This window comes from Ptychodera flava, chromosome 17 (genome assembly GCF_041260155.1).
Source record: "Ptychodera flava strain L36383 chromosome 17, AS_Pfla_20210202, whole genome shotgun sequence".
Classification (NCBI taxonomy): domain Eukaryota; kingdom Metazoa; phylum Hemichordata; class Enteropneusta; family Ptychoderidae; genus Ptychodera; species Ptychodera flava.
In genome coordinates this window covers 29,585,800-29,609,060 of record NC_091944.1, presented here as the reverse complement: position 1 = coordinate 29,609,060, position 23,261 = coordinate 29,585,800, and the positions used below count along the sequence as shown (strand labels likewise).

Below are 23,261 nucleotides of genomic sequence, written 5' to 3'. Positions count from 1 at the left end.
CCAGTCATACACCTGAAAGTTAACATTGCCATAAAGTATACAATTCTTTGTCTAACAGACATGACATTTAACGAAGAAAACAAACTGACTGAAGAGTAATCATTGGGCAATTCAAACAGAATACGTAATGCTCTCTTTTGTAATATGAAAATTTTGTCAAGATTTTGCTGTGGTATTTCCCCATACAACACAACAATAGTCAATAGAGCTCTGAATTAATCCATTATACAAAACAAGACGATGGTTCATCGGAATAAAAGGACGTAATCTTAACAAAAGACTTATTCTCTTACTAAGAGTCTTACAAAGAAATTCTATATGGTCGTTCCATGATAAGCATTCATCAATAGTTACTCCTAATATTTTTCCGTGATTGCTACGAGAAATTTCAGTTTCATTAATACAAATAGACAACGATTGGTTTGACTCTTTTAAACTATTCAACTTGTGAGAAGTCGTTACCAGAAGATACTTTGTTTTGCTGACATTAATGCACATTGAATTCGCCGTTATCCAATTGGAAATTGGCAAAACTGAATTATTCATTTTTTCAATAACATCATCAATAGATTTTCCACTTGCCAGTAAATTTTGATCATCAGCATACATGTGTAAAGTTGGAGTATCGGCACATAATGATAAATCATTAATAAAAAGCAAAAATAACAACGGACCTAGGATTGACCCTTGTGGTATCAGATAGCTGTGGAAACGCAGCTATCTGTTGGCGGGGTCAAAGGTCAACCCCGCCACTCACATAGCAACTCACGCTACCCCGCCAAGAGATAGCTGCGTTTCCACACCTAGGTATCAGAAAGGGTAGGGTTTTTTGCTCAAAACTGGTATCACAACAGTTTGGGTTTCCATGTTCGTGCGGAGCCCCCCCGTACTATTAGCCATGGAGTTACCCCCCCCCCCCGGGAGTTTAGCATGTATGTACCACAAATACACAGGTAAAATGTGAAGCAATTCTCAATTTGTTGCAATTGGACCAGGGTCTTCAAAAATACCACATTTAAACAAGCAAAACTTTAACAGATCTCTACCCAAAACTTCTTTTAAACACAACAAATAGATATTTCCATGATAATTTTATGTAAAACTGTGTCAGCTACACTGGTTAATATTACATGTAACAATAACAGACTTCTGTCTTCTAATTAGCTCATATTTCCTTAGCTAAATTTCATCAATATTTTGAACTTATAAATCCAAAGTGGATACCTGCTACCTGATATCTAACTCTTGAACACAATACTTTAGACCAAAATAGACCAATTTTATGCTTTTCGACAAAAATATCACATACATTGTCCCTCGCTATATATCTACCAAATAGCAAAGCAATAACTCTCTCAACAATATAAATATTGCAGATTAAGAAGAAAAAAAAACTTTTCTTATTCTTTAATCAACATCTACAAGATTTAAACCTGTCATAGATCACCATCTAAGCATTTCACATATTGAAGCTGGCCAATTTAAGGTGGAAATTATTCAGTTATAAGCTCCAAAACCTTCGTCTTGGCCTCCTAGTGTGCCTTGGCCCATGGGCAGTGATAAAGATATAACAAACAGCTAGTATAGAGGCACTCAGGGTAAATATATTACATCAATTTGATTAGTTTCTCGTCCTCTTTCCAGTAATGTGATACTTATAAGACAATCAACCCGCAGGGCAGTTTATATGCATTGGCGAAAATTTTATCTTTTACAGGTACATAGCAAACTTCTCTTGATTTCTCATGAACAATATTTGACATAGACTGAAATACATAACATTCAACCAATGTTTACATTTTGCCTATACACCAGATAGATGGAGAAATTTCAACATACAACCATTAAGTCAGAAAAGACTGAAATACATAACATGCAACCAATGTTTACATTTTGCCCATACATCAGATAGATGGAGAAATTTCAACATACAACCATTAAGTCAGAAACCCTACAGGGGAAAGTAAACATTGTTTCTTTCACGGCCAGCATTGCATGAAATCAGCCGTTTACACATCAGGTTTAGCAACGGTTTATCACCAGTTCGTCTTCGGTTCAGTGGATGATCTGACTTGACCGGAAGAGAACTGTCGGTTGTTTACCTTTCGATACGTACAACACGATTGGAACTAACTTGGGATAATTGGATAGTAAAGTATTGCCGGTTTCATCTGCCAATGGAAGCTCATCTGCTTTTCTTTTTAAATTATACACTTATGTTGAGTTATTTGTAATATTGCAACATTCAGCTACAAAGCACTTAACACTTTTGAGAAATTTGAAAAATACGAATATCCAATTATAACCGTCAGCTTATCTGCTTCATGGGCCGGCGTATACGACATGGCTAATGTCCCTGAACCGCTATTGTTAAGCTAAGCTTATGCATTTGTAAAAGCAAAGTACTTGCTAACATAACGTCACTTACTAATCGTGTAACATGCTAAGGTATCGGTATCTTCGTGTGTGATTTTTTCGCTATTTATTGAACAAAGTTGTACCATTACCTCCATGATTGCAATATCAAAGAGAGTGGAATCGAGAACTGACTTCTACTGTGTATTGCACTAATACTGTAAGTTTATGTAGGCCTAGGGACGTTTCGTGTACCCTTCAGTCAAAGAATCGGCTATATAGCGTGAAACACACGTGCTTCAGAAATTACAACATTTAATCACAGGGGTGGGGGGACTGTGATTTAATGTTTGTTAGTCAGGCAGTCTGTTAAAGAAATCGGACACTGCATACCAAACGTTGGTTTCAACAATTAGGAATCGATCGCGGTCCTATACAGAGCGCTCAATCTCGAGAGAAAGCTTTATTATTTATATAACCGTATTTGCAGTCGGCTAAGTCCTTCAGACCGACAGTCTGTATCATCTAAATGTAACGTTTCAAAGTAAGATATCGATCATGATCTAGTGGCGACAGGAACAATGTGAAAAGGCAAAATTCAATAACTTTTCATGCAAGTAACGCCGCCAGTAAGTGTCCGGCCAAAAACCCTTTCAACCCGTGAAAATTGAGGGTTACCAGCTTATATGCATTTATGCAAGGATTTGCCGTGAGGCGTTCAGCTTTGATGCAAAGGGGCGAATAAAAAGCTGCCACTCTTTTGAGTGATTAAACTTTGATGACAAAAGAATACAGGAGCAGTGACAAGCGTAATATATGGCCACATGGTTCGTTGTCCACACGTGCAGCCTCATCAGCTAGATCGGTGGAACGTGATTAAGCTTATGTGTGTCTGATTAGCCTTAGCTAACAAGCGCTGAGGCGTACAAAACACAAAATTTGCGATGATCACACCACAGATCAAATTTAAAATTCTGAAAAAAATGCCAGGTACGCAACAAATGTGCCTGCAATGTGCATAGGTATATAGACTAATCCCCATTACAAAATCACACTGACCAAACTGACGCAAAATTTAGTACACAACAAACAACATTAATAATGAGCGCAACACAATCCGTAGCACATTTTTGCCAACCAATAAACAAATTTGCATTTTCAAAAAAGAAAATCGAAATGGAACTAATTTTCAATTTTCAAATGGTTTTATCATCTTGATTATAAACTTTAAGGCCTATTTCTAAATTTAAAATCTTTGGGCTGAGATTGAAATATAGGAAACAGGTGTACACTGCCGTGAGGATGGCACTTTGCGGCCATTCAAATTTCCCTCTGACCAACTCTATTTCCCACTATACACATTTCCGTTTTTTCTATTTCCAATATACCAAATGTGCAATTTTCCCATTTTATTTGGGGCGTGGCCCAGTATCACTTCATTACTATGGTGGAAATAACTGTATCGAATTGGAATTAAGGTGTAACATTTATCTCAGTGTGACCAAATATACTAGGGGAGGGCTTGGTTACGATAATTCGCACAAGATACTTTTAAAAATTATCGGGAATGAGGAACTGGTCAATTTCTTTGGCCCAGGAGGCCGATGGTTTTATGGGGGACAACCTGTTTTTTACTTTGGTGATGGGGTCACCTATTTTGAAATGCCCTATCGGGGGTCAGTGTATTTTTAAATTTCGACATGGGCTCATACTTGCCTAAAATGCATCAAATGCATCGTGCTTGCCAAGAATTTCATCATTCAGTTTCGGCGCGCCCTTCGGGCGAATAACTTTAAAAATATGAGGTTATTACGAAATTACCGCAAAGGATGCACGAGGATATTGGCGCAGTGTACCGCTCGACGCAAAGCGGAGGGCAATGTGCAGCGCCAATGTTCCGGCACCATCCTAGTGCTTCCTTTGCGGTATTTTCGTGATAATCTTATTATTATACATCTTACATTTTTGACTGTTTAGTGCAATGTCAACATTTTTCTTCCAATTTATAGTGCAAATGTAGAACGCAATCTCAGACGGCTTCTGCAAGCTCTGGAATGTGTGGACTACACACGTATGTACAGAGCTCGCGAGGCTGAACAAACTATGACCAGTCCCTAACATCGTCTCACATACTGGAAGACAAGAAAAAACTGTACTTTTGTTGGTAGAGTGCACTTCAGGTAATGAATTTAAGTTGGTGCATTAAGCTGCAATAAATTCAAGAAATGATTGATATAGGAAGAAGTCACCACGAAATAGGTTTTCATCTCCAAAATGTTTTGCCCAGGGCAAGTGGTATCTCTGATCGAACTGTAAGACGATACTGCCTCAAACATGATATCATACGCCTTCAAGGTCAAGATTTGGATTGGGTTGTAACGGGTGCAATTCATAAAGTGAGCCGGCATACGGATTAAAAACAATTGAAGGGATACTAAGATCATTATGAGGAGAACATCATTGCGTACAAAGATTGACAGCTGAATACATTAATCAGAGAAAATTAAATGTGGATGCCGCACTCTGATTAGGCTGATGGCTGTCACAAATGTTCACAACGTCCAGTTTGCGATATTAACGGGAAGCGCGCACAACTTCAGCAGCTCAGGTCAAACTGATTATATCGGACTTTCCTTTCCGACAGCCGCACCAGTATTGTTCCTTGTATGTTCGTTACTCGATCCATTGAACTAGTTGCCCGCGCAAATAACTGTCACAATTTGATGCATTCCTAGGCCAAAGATAGATACTATCAGCTGCAACTCCCAAAAGAAAATAGGAGAATAAGATATTTGGTGAATTGAAAAATGGAAAAACGGAAATATGCATTGTGGGAAATAGAGTTTGTTAGAGGAAATTTTGAATGGCCGCAAAGTGCCATTCTCGTGGCAGTATACACCTGTTTCCTATATATCAATCTCAGACCAAAGATTTTAAAATTAAAAATAGGCCTAAAAGTTAATAATCTAGATAATTAAACCATTTGAAAATTGAAAATTAGCTTCATTTCGATTTACGTTTTTGAAGGTGAACTGGTTTATTGGCCGGCCGAAATGTGCCATGGATTGCAACGCACCTCTTAACCGAAGCCATCCAATTTTTCCTTCCCCAAAGCGGGCACATTCTTTTAATTTCGTCAAATGTAAACTTTTCGAATTTATCCCATATTTCAAAACGATTGTAACACTTTTGTTCAGTGTTTTGTAAAACGCGGACAGTGGGTGTAGTGTATCAGATATATGATATCTCTAGTATGTTGCTATAAGTTACCATGCATTGCATTATGGGATGTATAACCTTGTTCTGATTCTTGAACTGCATGGCGTGAAAGTAATAAGACACATGTCTGGAGATTCAATTCTGAGTGTCCTCTAATTTATGGAGTACGAGTGACCAACATTAATACCGACCAAAGTGGTATATAACATTGGCGACGAGGATTCCACATCGACACCAGTCTCGCTGGAAATGGAAGGGAAAATGGAGAATAATCCAATCCCAAAATTTGAGTGCTACTCAGACCCGTCGACACTTTGGCCTCGCTCAACACGATGGCTGACATCCTTTGAGCTGTATGCGGACGGAAAAGGGCTAATACTCGACGAGAATGCCTCAGCCGCTACAAAACAAAGGCAAAGAGCACTGTTATTGCATTTAGCCGGTCCAGATGTACAGGACATTTTCTCAACTCTATCAAACACGGGAAGCGCCACAGAGTACAGTGAAGCTGTGACTGCGTTAAACACCTTCTTTGTGCCCAAAGTACACCCAGCATTTGCCAGACAGACATTTCACCAAATCGTACAAAAGCAAGGTGAGACAGTACTTCAATTTGTTACTCGTCTGAGAAAGGCCGCCAAAGACTGCAATTTTGGCGTGGACAATGACAACCAAATCAGGGATGCAGTGTTAGATAAATGCTCACCAGATTACGTACGTCGGATATTACTGGAAGAAGGTACTGGATTGACACTAACACACACACTTCAAATAGCAGATCAGTGTGAGAAAGTGGAAGTACAAATGGCTGCACTTTCAGTAAAGAGGGGAGACACAGAAACCGTCAACAGACTCACTGAGAGAAACGGACACCCTCATAGACCTAAGAAACGGGGCAAAGATATAGAAACAAGAGCATGGAAAGAGAAAACATGTTACCGCTGTGGGTCAATGGGACACTTTGAGCTATGGCCAGTAGTTGGTAAAAATGCACGTTTCACATTGTTGAAGCTATCGTGCTATGGGGAGTTAGTATGCCATTGTACATTATAGAACCCAAACGTGTAAGGCAAACGTGCATGACTAAACACTGTAAAAGTCTGCACGTTAGACATTTTAGACACGTTAGGTCCGTACACGTTAGGTTTGCACGATACACGATAGGTCAGCATGATTGGCATGGTAGATTTTGACCGATGTTGAAAACCTAAAATGACATACACGTTAGACATTTTAGACACGTTAGGTCCGTACACGTAAGGTCTGCACGATACACGATAGGTTTGCATGATTGGCATGATAGAAATTGGAGTCATGTGGAGAACCTAAAATGACATACACCTTAGACATTTTAGACACGTTAGGTCCGTACACGTTAGGTTTGCACGATACACGATAGGTTTGCACGATTGGCATGATAAATTTTGACTCATGTGCAGAACCTAAAATGACATGCACGTTAGACATTTTAGACACGTTAGGTGTGTACACGTTAGGTCTGCACGATACAAGATAGGTTTGCACGATTGGCATGATAGAGGTAGACCTTACCGTGTTTGTAGGCCATCACGTGAATCTTGAGAAATATCGTATAACGTGCCGACCTAAGATTCACGGAGCTAACTTGTCTAAAATGTCTAACGTGTATGTCATTTTAAGTTGTCCACGAGTCAAAATCTATCATGGCAATCATGCAAAGCTATCGTGTATCGTGCAAACCTAACGAGTACGGATCTAACGTGTCTAAAATGTCTAACAAGTATGTCATTTTAGGGTCTCCAGATAAGTTGAATGGTACAGTCATGATATACACGTTAGACATTTTAGATACGTTAGGTCCGTACACGTTAGGTTTGCAAGATACACGATAGGTTTGCACGATTGGCATGATAGATTTTGACCCATATGTTGTGGGTTCGAATCCGATTGAAAACTATCCGAATTTGACCCATGTCGAGAACCTAAAATGACATGCACGTTAGACATTTTAGACACGTTAGGTGTGTACACGTTAGGTCGGCACGTAACACGATAGGTTTGCACGATTGGCATGATAGATTTTGACCCATGTCGAGAACCTAAAATGACATGCACGTTAGACATTTTAGACACGTTAGGTGCGTACACGTTAGGTCGGCACGATACACGATAGGTTTGCACGATTGGCATGATAGAGTTAGACCTTACCGTGTTTGTAGGCCATCACGTGAATCTTGAGACATATCGTATAACGTGCCGACCTAAGATTTACGAAGCTAACGTGTCTAAAATGTCTAACATGTATGTCATTTTAGGTTGTCCAAGAGTCAAAATCTATCATGCCAATCGTGCAAATTTATCGTGTAACGTGCTGACCCAACGTGTACGGACCTAACGTGTCTAAAATGTCTAACGTGTATGTCCAGATAAGTCGAATGGTACCATATGTCAATCGTGAAGTCATGATATACACGTTAGACACTTTAGACACGATAGGTGCATCCATGTTTGGCGTGCACGATACACGATAGGTTTGCACGATTGGCATGATAGAATAGGACTTATTTGTACGCCCTAAAATGCAATACATGTTAGACATAGGTTCTTTAACGTTAGGTCTGCACGATACACGATAGGTTTGCACGTTTGGCATTTTAGGCACGTTAGTTCCAACCTGGCATACACGTTAGACATTTTAGAAACGATAGGTGCGAATATGTTGGGTCTGCACGATACACGATAGGTTTGCAAGTTTGGCTTTTTTGGTCACGTTAGTTCAGCTGTTAGTTCCAACCTAACATGTCAAACATGCACTACTAAAATGTAAAAATGTCTAAAATGAAAAAATCCCGACTTCTGGCCATGGATGGACACTTTGGGCGCGATCCTAAATGCCCTGTAAAAGGACAGACATGCAGGAAATGTAGTGGCAAAAATCATTTTGCCAAAGCATGCAGATCAAAAGAGACTAAGACTAAAACCAGAGTAAACACAGTTGAGGAGCCACAGGACACTTCTCAACATGACTACATTTTCACAGTCTGTGGAAAAGGTAATTCAAACATACTTGACATAAACATTGGTGGTGTGAAACTCCAAACGTTAGTAAACTCGGGTGCAACGAGCAACATTATTGATGAGCCGTCATGGGAGCGATTGAAGTCCAAACTGATAAAGTGTATGTCACGAGCTGCATCAGTAAACAGGAAACTTTACCCGTATGGATCTGAGAAGCCATTATCAGTCAAGGGCACTTTCACAAGTGACGCTAGAGCCGGTGAAAATTCAACCAGGGCTGAATTTGTGGTAATCAAAGGCAAAGGTGTACCTTTACTTGGCAAGGACACTGCAATGAAACTAGGCATATTGAAAATAGGCAATGATGCAAACGTTGCAGCAGTAACAAATATGGCAGACAGCCTGCAGCAACAATACCCAGTGTGTTCACTGGTGTGGGAAAACTCAAAACCAAACAAGAGAGTCTCCACATTGACCCAACTTTAGAGCCTGTAGCACAGCCTCTAAGACGAACACCGTTCAACTTGAGAGACAAGGTAGAGGTAAAGACTAATGAGCTGCTTAACTTGGACATAATTGAACCAGTCGATGGACCTACACCTTGGGTAAACCCAGTCGTTGTCGTACCCAAATCAGGAAATGACATCAGACTATGCATAGACATGCAAAGAGCCAATGAGGCAATCATACGCGGCAGACACCCTATCCCCACAGTGGATGAACTTCTACAAAATATGAACGGTTCAAAAGTATTCAGCAAATTGGACCTAAAATGGGGTTATCACCAGCTGGAGCTTACCCAAGAATCTCGTGAGATTACTACATTTGCCACACACAAAGGACTGTATCGATAAAAGAGGCTACTCTTTGGTGTGAGTTCGGCAAGTGAGCAGTATCAGCATGAAATCGCCACAGCTCTGGCAGGCATCGATGGCGTCGAGAATATATCAGATGACATCATACTTCATGGGCCTGACCAAAAAACTCATGATCACCATTTACACACAGTCATCAGACGGCTACGCGAGTGTAGATTAACACTCTATCCGATGAAATGCCAATTCAACATGGATGAGCTTGTTTTCATGGGAATACTACTGTCACAGAAGGGCATAGGGCCAACACAGGACAGAGTTAAAGCAGTAATGGAAACAAGAGAACCCAAAGATGCATCTGAAGTGAGAAGTTTCATGGGCATGGTTAGCTGCAGTAGCCGATTCATTCCTAGATTCGCAACCATCTCAGAACCTTTGAGGAGAATCACAAGAAAGGACATACATTTCCATTTTGGGCAAGAACAGAAAGCAGCATTTGCAGAACTGAAAATGAGCCTAGCAAAGGCAACGACCTTGGCATACTTTGATAAAGATGCACCAACAAAGGTAATTGCTGACGCTAGCCCAGTAGGCTTAGGAGCAATGCTGGTGCAGAAACAGAAAGGCGCTTTTGTTCCGGTATGCTACACAAGCCGAAGCTTGACAGAGTGTGAACGCATATACTCCCAGACAGAACGGTAAGCACTAGGACTAGTGTGGGCTAGTGAGAGATTTCACGCATATATTTAATGGCATGAAATTCGACTTGGTGACTGATCATCGTCCTCTTCAAGCTATCTACAACCCCAGATCTCGACCATGTGCTCGCATAGAGATGTGGGTTTTGCGACTCCAGCCGTATACTTTCAGAGTTGTATACATACCAGGTCCACTCTCTCGTCTATTCAGAGATGGAAAACACAAGACTGAACATCTGCACGAGGCTGAAGAATAAGTACGTTTTGTTGCATTGAATGCCACCCCACGAGCGCTAACAACACATGAGGTAGAAGAAGCATCTGCAGTAGATGAGGAAATTGCCAAGCTGAAAACTGCTATGAAGACAGGCAGATTTGACAAATGCAAGCAATATCAGCCAGTAGCAGGAGAACTTTGTACAATTGGACAATTAGTACTAAGAGGTACACGCATTGTACTACCCTGTAAACTTAGACCACAAGCCTTCGCATTGGCACACGAAGGACACCTTTGACTTGTGGGAACAAAACAGAACCTGAGAAGTAAAGTCTGGTGGCCAGGTATGGACAAGGTAGCAGAGAAACATTGTAGATCATGTCATGGTTGTCAGCTGGTGGCAAAACCTGATCAACCTGAACCATTGAGACCAACAACACTGTCTGATGGTCCATGGCAGGACGTTGCCACAGATTTACTTGGTCCATTCCCATCTGGACACTCCATATTGGTCGTCGTAGACTACTATACTCGCTACCATGAATATGCTATCCTGTCTTCTACAACAACGGAGAAGATAATTGACTGCTTAGAAGATATCTTCAGTCGACATGGACTTCCAGTGACAATCAAGTCAGACAATGGTCCTCAGTTCCGGTCAGAGGAATTCCAGGAATACTGTGACAACAACGGAGTCACTCATCTCAAGGTTACAGCAAGATGGGCACAAGCAAATGGCGAAGTAGAACGCCAAAACAGATCGCTCATGAAGAGAATCTGCATAGCCCAGGCTGAAGGATTAAACTAGAGAAAGGAGCTTAGGAAATATGTGACAAAGTACAGAGGTATTGACCATGGAACAACAGGAAAGAGTCCGGCTGAGCTGTTGTTCAGACGTAAGATCAGAGGTAAACTACCAGAGATGAACACAGAACATCACTCCGACATGGATATACGAGACAGAGATGCTGAGCATAAAGGCACAGCCAAGATTTACGTGGATGACACAAGGAATGCACAATATTCTGAAGTACAAGTTGGAGACAAAGTTCTGGTAAAACAAGAGAAAACCAACAAGTTCTCCACCCCATTCAACCCAAATCCTTACACCCTGGTAAACAAGGCTGGAAATAGTGTTACAATTGAGTCTCCCGATGGTGCTCAACATTCGAGGAATACTACACATCTCAGAAAATACGTCACTGACAGCAACGCATCGAAACCAGAGAGCTCACCAACTCACTTGGACAACCAGTCTACGAGCAAGGACTTACCATGTATCAACGTATCGTGTGATGACCAGTTGGTATCAGAAAATGCCAACAAGGGTCAACAGACATTGAAGACTCCTCCTGTAGGCAGTAAGGAAATACCTACCAGATCCACGAAATTCCCAACAAGATACTCTGACTTTGTAGTGGGCTGGTAACTTTGAAAATGTTCTAAAACATTTGTCAATATCATTGAAATTTTGGATTGATTTCGAATGAGACTGTTAAGAGAAAATGATTTTGATGACACCAATCATTGCATTTACTTCTTCATCAGATGATCGTTTGTATCACAACCAGTTTAAGACTGTTTAGGAACAATGAACATTGAACTGATTGCTTCTAACGTTGTGATAACATTTCATTTGATATTGCCATGAAAAATGTCTATCTCCAAAAAAAGGAGGGATGTAGTGTATCAGATATATGATATTTCCAGTACGTTGTTATAACGTACCATGCATTGCATTAAGGGATGTATAACCTCGTTCTGATTCTTGAGCAGCATGGCGCGAAAGTAATAAAGCACATGTCTGGAGATTCAATTTTGAGTGTCCTCTAATTTATGGAGTAAGAGTGGCCAACATTAATACCAAAAGTGAATGAAATACATGAACATTTTTTTAACATTTAATGACAACTTCCATATGCTCGTCTACTTTACAACCTGGTTGATATCTTGTTGCAGTTTGACGCAATCGGACATATCAGTAATGGCCATAAATAACTTGAAATCGTCAGCATACAAAGATAAATTTGCATGGCTCATACATTCAGACATGTCATTGATGTAAAGTACAAAAAGGAGCGGACCCAAAATAGACCCTTGGGGTACACCTGATGTAACATGTCCCCATGATGACAGTTCCTCTTCAAAAGCTACACTTTGTAACCGACATTCAAGATATGTGGAGAGCCAGGTTAACAGATTACCACTTATACCATATGACTGAAGTTTATGAATTAATAAAGTATGGTCAAAAGCTTTTGAAAAATCCAAGTAAATAGAGTCAACCTGCCCTCCTTTGTCCACCACGGAGCTGATATAATTAATATAAGATATCAGATTTGTCGTATTCGAACGGCCGCTGAAAAACCCATGTTGGCTTTCACATATGACAGATTTAACATGATTAAAAAGATTATTGTAAACTAGTTTCTCAAAAATCTTACTAAATACGGGCAAAAGTGAGATTGGTCTGTAATTTCCAACCTCAGTTCGGTCCCCAGCATTAAAAATAAGGACAAAGTTTGCCCGCTTGAATATAGCTGGAAAACACCCTGTTGCAAAGACCTATTAAATATAATTTTAAGAGGAACAGACTGCTCTTCAGCGCAGTTCTTTAAAATAATTCCTGAAATGCCATCAGGACCACACGCTTTCGTCGGCTCGATCTCTTTCGATGCAGCTAGTAATTGATCAGCTGATATGTCGAAAATATTAAGAGCATTGCAGGAGTACTGATTACATTCTGGTATATCTGTCACATTATCTTTAGTGAAAATTGAATGAAAATATTGGTTAAAAAGTTCAGAAATATCTTTTAAATTTTCGGCCGAAGTCCCCTTATAATTAACAGTAGAGGGTGATGACCTAGTAGCGATAAAACGAACGTCTATCGCAATTATGACGTCGAGTTAGCTTGACTGGCACGTCGAAGGCGTTGACATGTCAGCTATGGTGGATACATACGACATGGGTGGATATGACATCAAAATGGCTCTGCTATTATCAAACGGGGGCCGTAGATTAAATATACCGCAAAATGATTGGTTTTACTCGCAGTTCCGTCGCTTGAACTTCCATTCTGCAAGCTACCACTCATGTGAGTGGCTATTTACTTTCATGACAAAATGAGACAAGTATCAGTGACAAGCGTCCAGTGAAACAACATATAGCCAAATAGTTCGTTGTTCACCCCTGCAACTTCATCAACTGGATCGGCGGAAGGTTGACAGATCTTTTTCTTAAAACCTTATGTATTTCTGATTCGCCCTTGCACGATACAAGGACCGTGGCCCTTGCACACAAGTGCCGACACGCACAAAATACGCAACTTTACAATGATCACACCACAGAGATCTAATTGAAAATGCTGGAAAAAATGCCAATTACACAACAAATGCGTCTGCAATAAAAATGAGCTTGGTCGACTGATCAGCAGTACCAAATCACATGGCCAAAGACTGACGCCAAATTTCTCTCCTTACTAGTGCTGTCCATATTAACAAGTATTGAATGCACAGCAAACAAGATAAAAGCGACACACCTAACCGAAGCAACGCATTCATTTAAATTCTCTAAATGTAAAATTTTCAACTTTATTCCGTAATTTACAACGCTTTGCAAAATTTTGTTCAATCATTTGTAAAAAAAGGATTTTTAAATATCCCTGTTTCAGATTTGTGACTTTTCATCAAAGTTGGGGTTGACGTTATGATTGGGAAATCAATCTGATAAGCATGAACACATGTGTTTATGGTAGTTCTGTTTTTGGAGGAGGTGATTGCCCTGTAATGGCCATTTACTCGGTTTCAGAGAAAACATAGGAAGTGGACCATGCAAACATATTTTCAGTAGGAACTGACGATTCTTTATTTACGTGTTTTGGTAGTTCAATAGGGTGTAGTTGTATTTTGCCAAGGTTGGTGCCATTATGACAACTATAGCCAAAAGCGACATAGCTATTCAGTCGCCCGAGATATAGTCTCCGACTGCAGGACTTGCAATTGTTTCTTTCGATTTGCCGATTCCTGCTGTTTCAAGGGCACGCGTGACGACATGATTGTGGGGTCAACGACGACAATTTCGTGTTGAAAACTTGCAACAATGGCAACGTACGTCGTGTCTCAAATAATGAAAAAAAACTCAAAATTCCTTTGCTCAAAACTCTAGATCTATGGCTTGCCTACGACCCTGATGTAGTCCGACAACGTTGCACGAAAACAACTTTTTCAACGCCAGCCCTTTTTTCCGTGATTACCAGCCTTACCATGACGGGAACGCTACTCGGTTGATCTTCGGCATTGTTCGGCTATGGTCGGTCACCCATAGGTATAGGGTATTATTCATACTCGGATAGACACGATTCAAACGTTTGGGTAAACTGATGGGGATCGTGACAACTCAGTTACATCGTCGCTTGTCAATGCTGGCAGTATTGTAACATCGGAAGATATTTCAATTCACAAAAGGTGAAACAGCCAAAATGTGGTCGAATTTAATAAGTAGCCATAACTGTCAATTTTACTTGTGGTAAGCTGATCATAAGCCTGTCGCACCGGACAGTGTTGTCAGTTCTTTTCACGCTGGCTTTGCTCCACGTCGTCTATTTTGCATCGGTCAATCTCTCATTCACATTTTGTAAACGACATTGTCACTGTGTCAATCGCTCAAATAGAGCACGCTTTGAGAATGCGTACATTGACAGCACAATTAAAATACGATCATGGAGGTAACTGCGCGATACAATACGTTATCAGTGCAAAAGACATTGACGTGCGGATAAAGAAACAAGGACAGACGTGAAAAACTTTAGTAACTGGAGTATTTTTTAGTCTATCGGATATGTTGTTGAGTTGATTGATCAGACATCGGCAAATGAAAATGGTATCGGGCACGATACGCTACAAACCCTTTTGAGAGAACACTGCATACGAACTGCCGGAATATCAGTAGGAGGGTTTCGTATCCTGGCTAATCTAAAACAGGCAAAACATTCACACTGTAAAGAAGTACCGGGTCGTTTGTTAAAACACACATTACCACCAGACAAAATTGCTACATTTACGAATCTCTTGGTAGTTTCCCAGTCTCCCCGTCATGGAAAGGACCTGGCGAGTGAACAAAAGAGAGTAATCCATCGAGAACCAGCCTTTGTTTATCATCTAATACCAATTAACGAGGACCAGTTAGCACCTCCATAAATTTCCCCTCCCGGCAACTGAGAGAAACCGTACTTGATAGTCCGACGTCATAGACTAACCTGTCATCATAATAATTCTTATGAATACATAAACAACCAGGTAGACCGATCATTTTCTGGCAGTTGGTTTTTTTTTTCATGAAATTTGAAATAATTGTGACATGAACCGTCTCCGCGATGCGATTTTCACCTCGTAGAAATTTGGTTAGTAGTTTTTAAACTTGGTCGCGCCGCACCTAATTGAGTGATATCTGGACCAGACCTCATTTTAATAAAATTTCTATGCAGTGGACGAGCCTTGTCAGACATTATAGTCCAAAATTTGGGGTAAGCCTAATTAACGTGCCACGTGCCGCGTGCCACGCGACGCGTATTGCGAGCCGGAAGTAGGTGCATTTTCACTCCCATTAATTCATTGATTCATTTTCATGAACAAATCAACATTCGGGCTTCAACGCCACCTTCTAAATGCATGAACTGGGGACCGGCGGATTCTGTGTATATGCAGAAAAGGACTCGAGAGAAATTATAGGGAGGGCGGGCCAGTATTTTTCAAAATCACACTGCAAGTAAATTTGAAATAGTAAAAATTGATCAATAAAAATTCTGTACATTGATTTTGTAGACCATACGTTAAGGTTGCTATATTACAAATATCTAGGTCCTATGGTGTCTATCGAACTGTGACTGGTATGGGCGTATCAATCAGAACGTTGCAAACAGGTTTATTTTGTGGACAAGTCCACCATCCTGCCAACTTGTATCAATCAAAATGTTACCAAAACGCTGTATTTCGCACACGTGCAAGTAAACCACAGTCCCATCACAAAACATAGGCTGCGGGCAGGCCTACCATGAACGCGATAGGCATACTCGTGTCAGGCCAGGTCAACATTGATTTTCGAAACACGATACAGTCTTGGCCAGTCTTGGTGTCTTAATCACGGGTAAAAGACGACTCTCTCTTTATACCTCCATGTGTAAACAAATGCATTTCCAGTTAACCACTGTGACGCTAGCCAGAGACTTTCCTTTCTTGTTCAACGAATTTCAGGCTGGAACCACGGTCACTTTACAAACGTACATGTGAGTGAAGGGCCCACTATCGCAAAACGGTGATAAAAGCCTGTCGATTCAATGCATTTTGCAGGATCAGGACTCTGCCTCAGCCGATTTTCAGTGCAGTAGCGTTCCAACGCATAGGGCGATACTATTTGTTAAGGGGATGAAATCAGCACGTGTTGCAATAAAAAGCCGGTAAAATTAGAAATGTCATATGGACATTCCTATAGTGAATTTTCCCCGCTCCAGACATGCCGCATATCAGATCTCGGGGGAATACTGTTGTTGCAATTCAAACTGGATCAAGTAAACAAAGATAGAGTGCGTATCGTTAACTTCAGTCATCACTGTAATTACAGGGGAATGTTGATAACAACCCCGAGTGGTCTTCCCACATGAATGCTGCTCTCTTCCCTTTCAGTCCATTGCACGTTATGGAATACGATTTTCAGTATCTCTGGTTTGTGAGGCCGGAAATATTTCATCTACTTTTTTTTGTCTCGAGTAGACTATTCTGTGTTCTAAATTTTAGCATGGCCGGTAAGATTAGTGCTTGTGATAGAAATTCCATGGCTTCAAAAAGGCCATGCTGATGGTTTGCAGTATTCCACAGAATATGCAGCGTTTTGTGACAAAACGCAAAAACATTGCGCCAAAGGCGGGAAAATAGAGAAAAACTAAAATTATCAGCCAATAGTATTTCACTTTGTCTTTTCGGCATCGACTTTGAGTGTGAATTGCTTCCGACCTAGCGATCACGTGAATGGATAGGGTATCCCGTATGTCTCCATCTGTAGCCAACTTTTCTACCTACACGCTGTGTTATTACCATAACATTTGTTGTTCCGCATTACTTCAATTTACTTTCTGGTAATGAAAACAATTACTGACACCCTTTCCCAAATATCACTGTGATCCACCATAAGTTGTCACAAAGATCACGAAGGTTTTGCGACAAAATGCACAATTTTACCAGTCTTCACATGCCAATAAGTTTGCCATGCCAATAAGAGAACACGGCCGTAGGCAAACTTCTTCGCTGTGCGACAACTCAGCTCCGAGACAAAGTCGGCCTCTCTGTATATAGAGGTGTCGAAATTGGTCAAACTCTAAAGACTTTATTCCATCTAATTAATTTCAATCCCCGACTTATGTAAGTTTGGCGAAACAAAGGTAGTGTTGAAATGGGTATTGTGGTGTTGCCTGAATATACTCTAGGCATGTATAAACTAACGCTATTCCTAGATTCCGTATACTCTTTTTTATTAGGCCCTCCCTCCCTCCCAATAATTTCTCACGAGTCCCTGGCGCGCGGCATGTGGTACGTGAATTAGGCTTACCCCAAAATTTGTTTTTTATTGATTTCATGAATATATCATCAAAACTAGGTAATGATATGCCTAGAATATTCCTAGCTGCTTCAATGACATTAATTATCTGATTTTCAACAGAGGATGCAGTATTCCACCCCAGCAGGAAATGACAAATGATAGACTCAACCATTGATCTGTAAATCATATGATAACAGGTTCTCTAATACTTCAAATGTATGCAACTGAACTACATAGGAAATATTATCTCTGTTAACATTTACGATTTGACATACTAATGTGACCGAGATCATCAAAAGAAACCCATCTTTGCTTGCCAAGGCCTGCTGTTCGGGCAGCTGGATGCTTCTCGAAATCAGGCCTTGGCCGATCGAACCCACAGATCATGGTTTTTAAAGCGCTACCACACGACTGTACGAGACCTGTAACTAGCCAATCAGCGATCGCTGTCTTTGTTTACATTTCATTTCTAATTCTTCCCGTACTCATTCAAAGTGAGAGTGTAAATTTGTAGCACTGTCTTGCAGCTTAGCTAAAGTATTTACTTTGGCGAAACATGGTTTAAAAATGTACCTCGATCCAACACGATCGTCAAGTCCTCCACAAACTTCGTTTAGAATGCCAAGTAAGTGACTGGGAAACTTTGATGTGAAGATTGTTCGTCGATCTATGTCGTAGTTGCACACTGCTCTTCGCTATATCGGATTTCTCTTTGTAAGTGCCGTGTGCGGTGATTGGTCTGCCTGATTTTTCAAGTTCTATAAGATTTCCTTCGCACAGTATATCAGCGTGATCACGCACGGCGTAGTAAGTGGAAGACTTCTGTCTGGCTAACCAGCCGTGCGAGCGGACGATGCAAGTAACCATATTTGTTAGAAAGTTCCCAAGATATTTGTACTGCGGCATTTTGTAATATGACGCATTTTGTAACAACTTACGCAAAATGTAATAAGGGTATCAGCATTTTGTAATAAAATGGTCTACGCATTTTGTAATAAGGGTATCAGCATTTTGTAATAAAATATTGTTTACGCGATTTGTAATAAGGGTATCAGCGTTTTGTAATAAAAAGCGTTTTGTAACATTAGTTAACGCATTTTGTAAGAATTATAAACATCCGCTGGTATTGTATGTATTTAAAATGCTTTGTGGTTTCTGAATACGTAAAAATGTAATAGCATATAATGATATCGACATTCTCACTACCAGTGCTAGGTTATAATATTAACGCCATATAAGGGGGTCTGAGTTTACAGTCAAAATGCAATTGAAGACAGAATGAGATTTCTTGCATGCGATTTATAATTGAGAAAAAAACAAATTGAGAAAGTTTTAGTAGGTTTTGCATACAGTACTGTACTTTGAAAAGACAATATACTGCAGACCTTTCTGCATTTTTTTTCTCTCCAATGTTACTGTTGGTGGATGAAAAGAGGAAGACTTGGAGATGACATGCAGAGCTCAGAATATTATAAAAGACAGCGACATCATCAACATTGACAGTGTTGTGTTCTAAGACCTAATTTTATTATACTAATGATGTACATGCCACAAAACCAACCTTATCCAAAAATGGTTCCCTTATGACATTTTGAGGGTTTCAGTCTGATTTTTAGGGGGTTGCTACATTAATTTTAACATTTTTTACTAAAGAAAAACAATAAATATTGTTTTTGGTTACCATAAAATTGTGTATTCTTATATTTTTGCATGTATATTGGATGAACTTTGCAAAACTCAAATAATCAAATTCAGAGTTTTGCAAAATGATTGTAATGTTAGTGTACACTTTGATTTGAACGAAGCTTTTATTGGGTTCATAAAAATGATGTTACAAACATTTTCGTGAAACCATCAGTTGTAGACAACAGAATTTAGTATACATTTAGACATAATTGAGAAATGGGAAGTGATAAATTCTTTAGAATGTGGTCAGAAAGAGAAGCAATATGTGAAAATCATTGTAAATTAAGAATAATGGTGGCCATTTTGAATATTTAATGAGGTCATGTGACCAGTATTTGCATATTTTGGGGGCAATTGTAATACTACAATTCCAAAAATGCCTCCACCTGTCTGACCCCTATTCAAGGGCGCTGTGTGTAATTTCTTCACTTATGAGTGAAGACAAGAAAATCTGTGTAAGTTTTATCAAATCTGTGTAAAGTTTATCATAATATATAAAGTTTACATCAAAGTCCATGGTCATGGGACTATAAAATGTGATTTAGCATCGGGATATGATACAATATCGATTATCTTTTACTGGAAAATTGGAAAACATGTAAAAATAATGATAAATTTATATTGTTGGCGGCCATTTTGGATACCTAATTAGGTCACATGACCAGTATAAGCATATTTTTGGGACAAGTGTGACATTGTCATTCAAAATGTACATACGTACATACGTGGGAAATATTTCATAATATTTGGTGCTGGACGTTATGTTACATTATGCTTTGACCGACCTAAAAATATACAGAGCCTTTGTTTACATTACACTTAGCAGGTCAAAATGATACAAAATATCAGTGTTTTTTTCAAAATTTTTGCCACAATTTCATTTCAGTCCATGCTGACGTGATAAAAAACAGGTTTGGTGATAAAAAATGATGAATTAATGAGGAATTCCTATGAAAATAAAGAAATATGTTGAAAAAATAAAATATTTCATATATTGGCGGCCATTTTGAATACTTAATGAGGTCACTTGACCATAATTTTTATATTTTTGGGACAAGTGTTTTATGGTGATTCCAAAAATATAATGTTATGGTGGACAGTCTTTGTTTAAGAAGTCAAACGTTATGCTAGATGGTACAAAAGTCGACTCCACCCCAGCGCCTTGGGGTGCTAGGGGTTAAAGCGGAAAATAACCTACGGAAGGCTGCAGTATTCTGAGCAACTTCTATACGTATGATATGTGTTTCTCTAAGTTGATTGTCGATAATTTACGGTAATAAGATGGGAGGGGCACGTGAATATGTCAATGCTGACAGCTGATATTTATCAAAATATACTGAAACAAGTCATTGACAATGACATAGTCCCCACTTGTAATAGGAGTATAAGTCTTGATTGGGCGGGGAAATGTGGTCATTAAGAAGTATCACTGGAGTGTATATGTTGAGATCTATGGGCACATAGGTCTATGTCGTTGTTCCCAATTTGAAACACATGAGGCATGTCTAAGTTATGGTTCTAAATCGCGAAAAAAGATCTGACCTCTAGCTGTATTGGCAAGCCATGAAATACATATGCGCATAATAAATGAGGTACAAGATGTGACATATCCTTTCAAAATTGGAGGGTATAGAACTTGTGGTTGCTGAGTTATGTATTTATATGTATAATAAAATTTCTATCCTATAGTTATCCCTATATACCAAAAATCAGACATCCAGCTCTATTGGCTTGCTCAGAATTAGATATGTGCATAATTAATAAGGTACAGTGTGTAGCGTCATAAGGTCTCCCATCATACCAAATACAAAGGGTGTAGCACTTGTGGTTACTGAGTTATGGACAAATATGTACATTTGAGGTCAAAGGTCATTGAGGTCACGTGACATTTGTCAAAAAAATTGTATTGCCAAGTTATCCTTATGTACCAAAAATCAGACCTCTAGCTCTATTGGCTCTCTCAAAATTAGATATGCGCATAATTAATGAGGTACAATATGTGGCGTCATAAGGTGTCCAATCATACCATATATGAAGGGTGTACCACTTGTGGTTACTGAGTTATGGACAAATATGTATATTTGAGGTCAAAGGTCACATGACATTTTGTCAAAATGTCTGAGATATCTGCGAGAACGGATGGACTCACGGAAGGACGAACGGATGGACATGACCAAATCTATAAGCCCCCTGGACTGCATCCGTGGGGACTAAAAACTGTGTCACTGCATCCTTTTTTGCAATGTGAATACGATGAGAAACTAAATTTTAATTTTTCTTTGCCTTATACATGGGAGTCTATGGAGAACTGACTTATACATGGGAGTCTATGGAGAACTGCCTTATACATAGGAGTCCATGGAGAACTGCCTTATACATGCAAGTCTATGGAGAACTGCCTTATACATGGGGGTCTATGGAGGTGTAAACTAAAAAGTCCTCTAACACGGCCAAATTTGATCGCATTGTGAAACAAATCGACGTGCATCTGTATGGGGTAGGGTACTATCCTTGTGCAAAGTTTGAAAGATATTGACTAGCGGAGGTCTGAGATATCTGCGTGATCGGACGCACGCACGGACGCACGCACGGACGCATGGACATGACCCAATCTATAAGTCCATCCGGACTTCGTCCGTGGCGACTAATAAACACTGACGTGAAGCAGTCAATTACAATACTGAATGATAATTTATTTCAATCATCCAATAGACAAGGACAAAAAAAGCTCTATCGACAGACCAGCCACCTTTCCTTGTATGTAAAAGGTGACAATTCATATCTACTGAGCCATGGTTTTGTTTTCTCAGATCTATTTCTTTCCCGTTGTGTTCCTCCTTTGTCTCTACGCTATCGCCCAATGGTAAAATTTGTCTAGCCAACGAGCTAGGATAAGCTGCCCTGCAATACTATGATTAAGCTAAATTTGATTCGCAATCCTACTGGTTATACCTGCCAAATATCTGCCATTATCATTAAATGATAACAGCCATAGAAAGGTAGATAGACAGACAGACAGAGAGACAGAGAGACACACAGACAGACAGACAGACAGACAGATAGATAGATAGATAGATAGATAGATAGATAGATAGATAGATAGATAGATAGATAGATAGACAGACAGGCATAATCAGGCACTCTTTCCTCCCTCCCTCCCTTCCTTCCTCCCTCCCTCCCTGCCCACATAGATGTATACATACATACATACATACATACATACATACATACATACATACATACATACATACATACATACATACATACATACATACATACATACATAATCAACAGGTCAGATATACTTCCGCTTTAGTAGCTAAACAAGTCAAATCACTAAAACATCAGATTATTCTGACTACTTAGTTTAGTTTAGTTTAGTTTAGTTTAGATCAGTTTAGTTTTAGTTTTGTTTACTTTAGATTACTTCAGTATAGTTAAGGTTATTACAAAAATAACGCAAAGAATGTATAACGACACATACATGTAGTCATTAGCGCGCGTTTAGCGCGTCGGGCGATGCTTTGCACCAATGCCTGAGTGCTTACTTTGCGGTATTTTCGTAATAATTATTATCATACATCTCCTTTTTTATCAAGAATATATGCATCCGTCGTTTCCGATGCATTATTCCATACACTTTAGAGGCATATTCTGCATCGCTTTCTTAACTGCGAGCGGGTT

General features: G+C 39.6%; 1 protein-coding gene across 1 annotated transcript; it reads left to right on the top strand.

Annotated features, from left to right (window-relative positions):
• The first annotated feature begins 5,835 nt into the window (after window positions 1–5,835).
• On the top strand, window positions 5,836–9,425 carry LOC139116363 (uncharacterized). The gene is made up of 2 exons (XM_070679000.1): window positions 5,836–6,602; window positions 8,951–9,425. The coding sequence occupies exons 1-2, from the start codon at window positions 5,836–5,838 to the stop codon at window positions 9,423–9,425; spliced, it is 1,242 nt and encodes a 413-aa protein (XP_070535101.1).
• The last annotated feature ends 13,836 nt before the right edge of the window (window positions 9,426–23,261 follow it).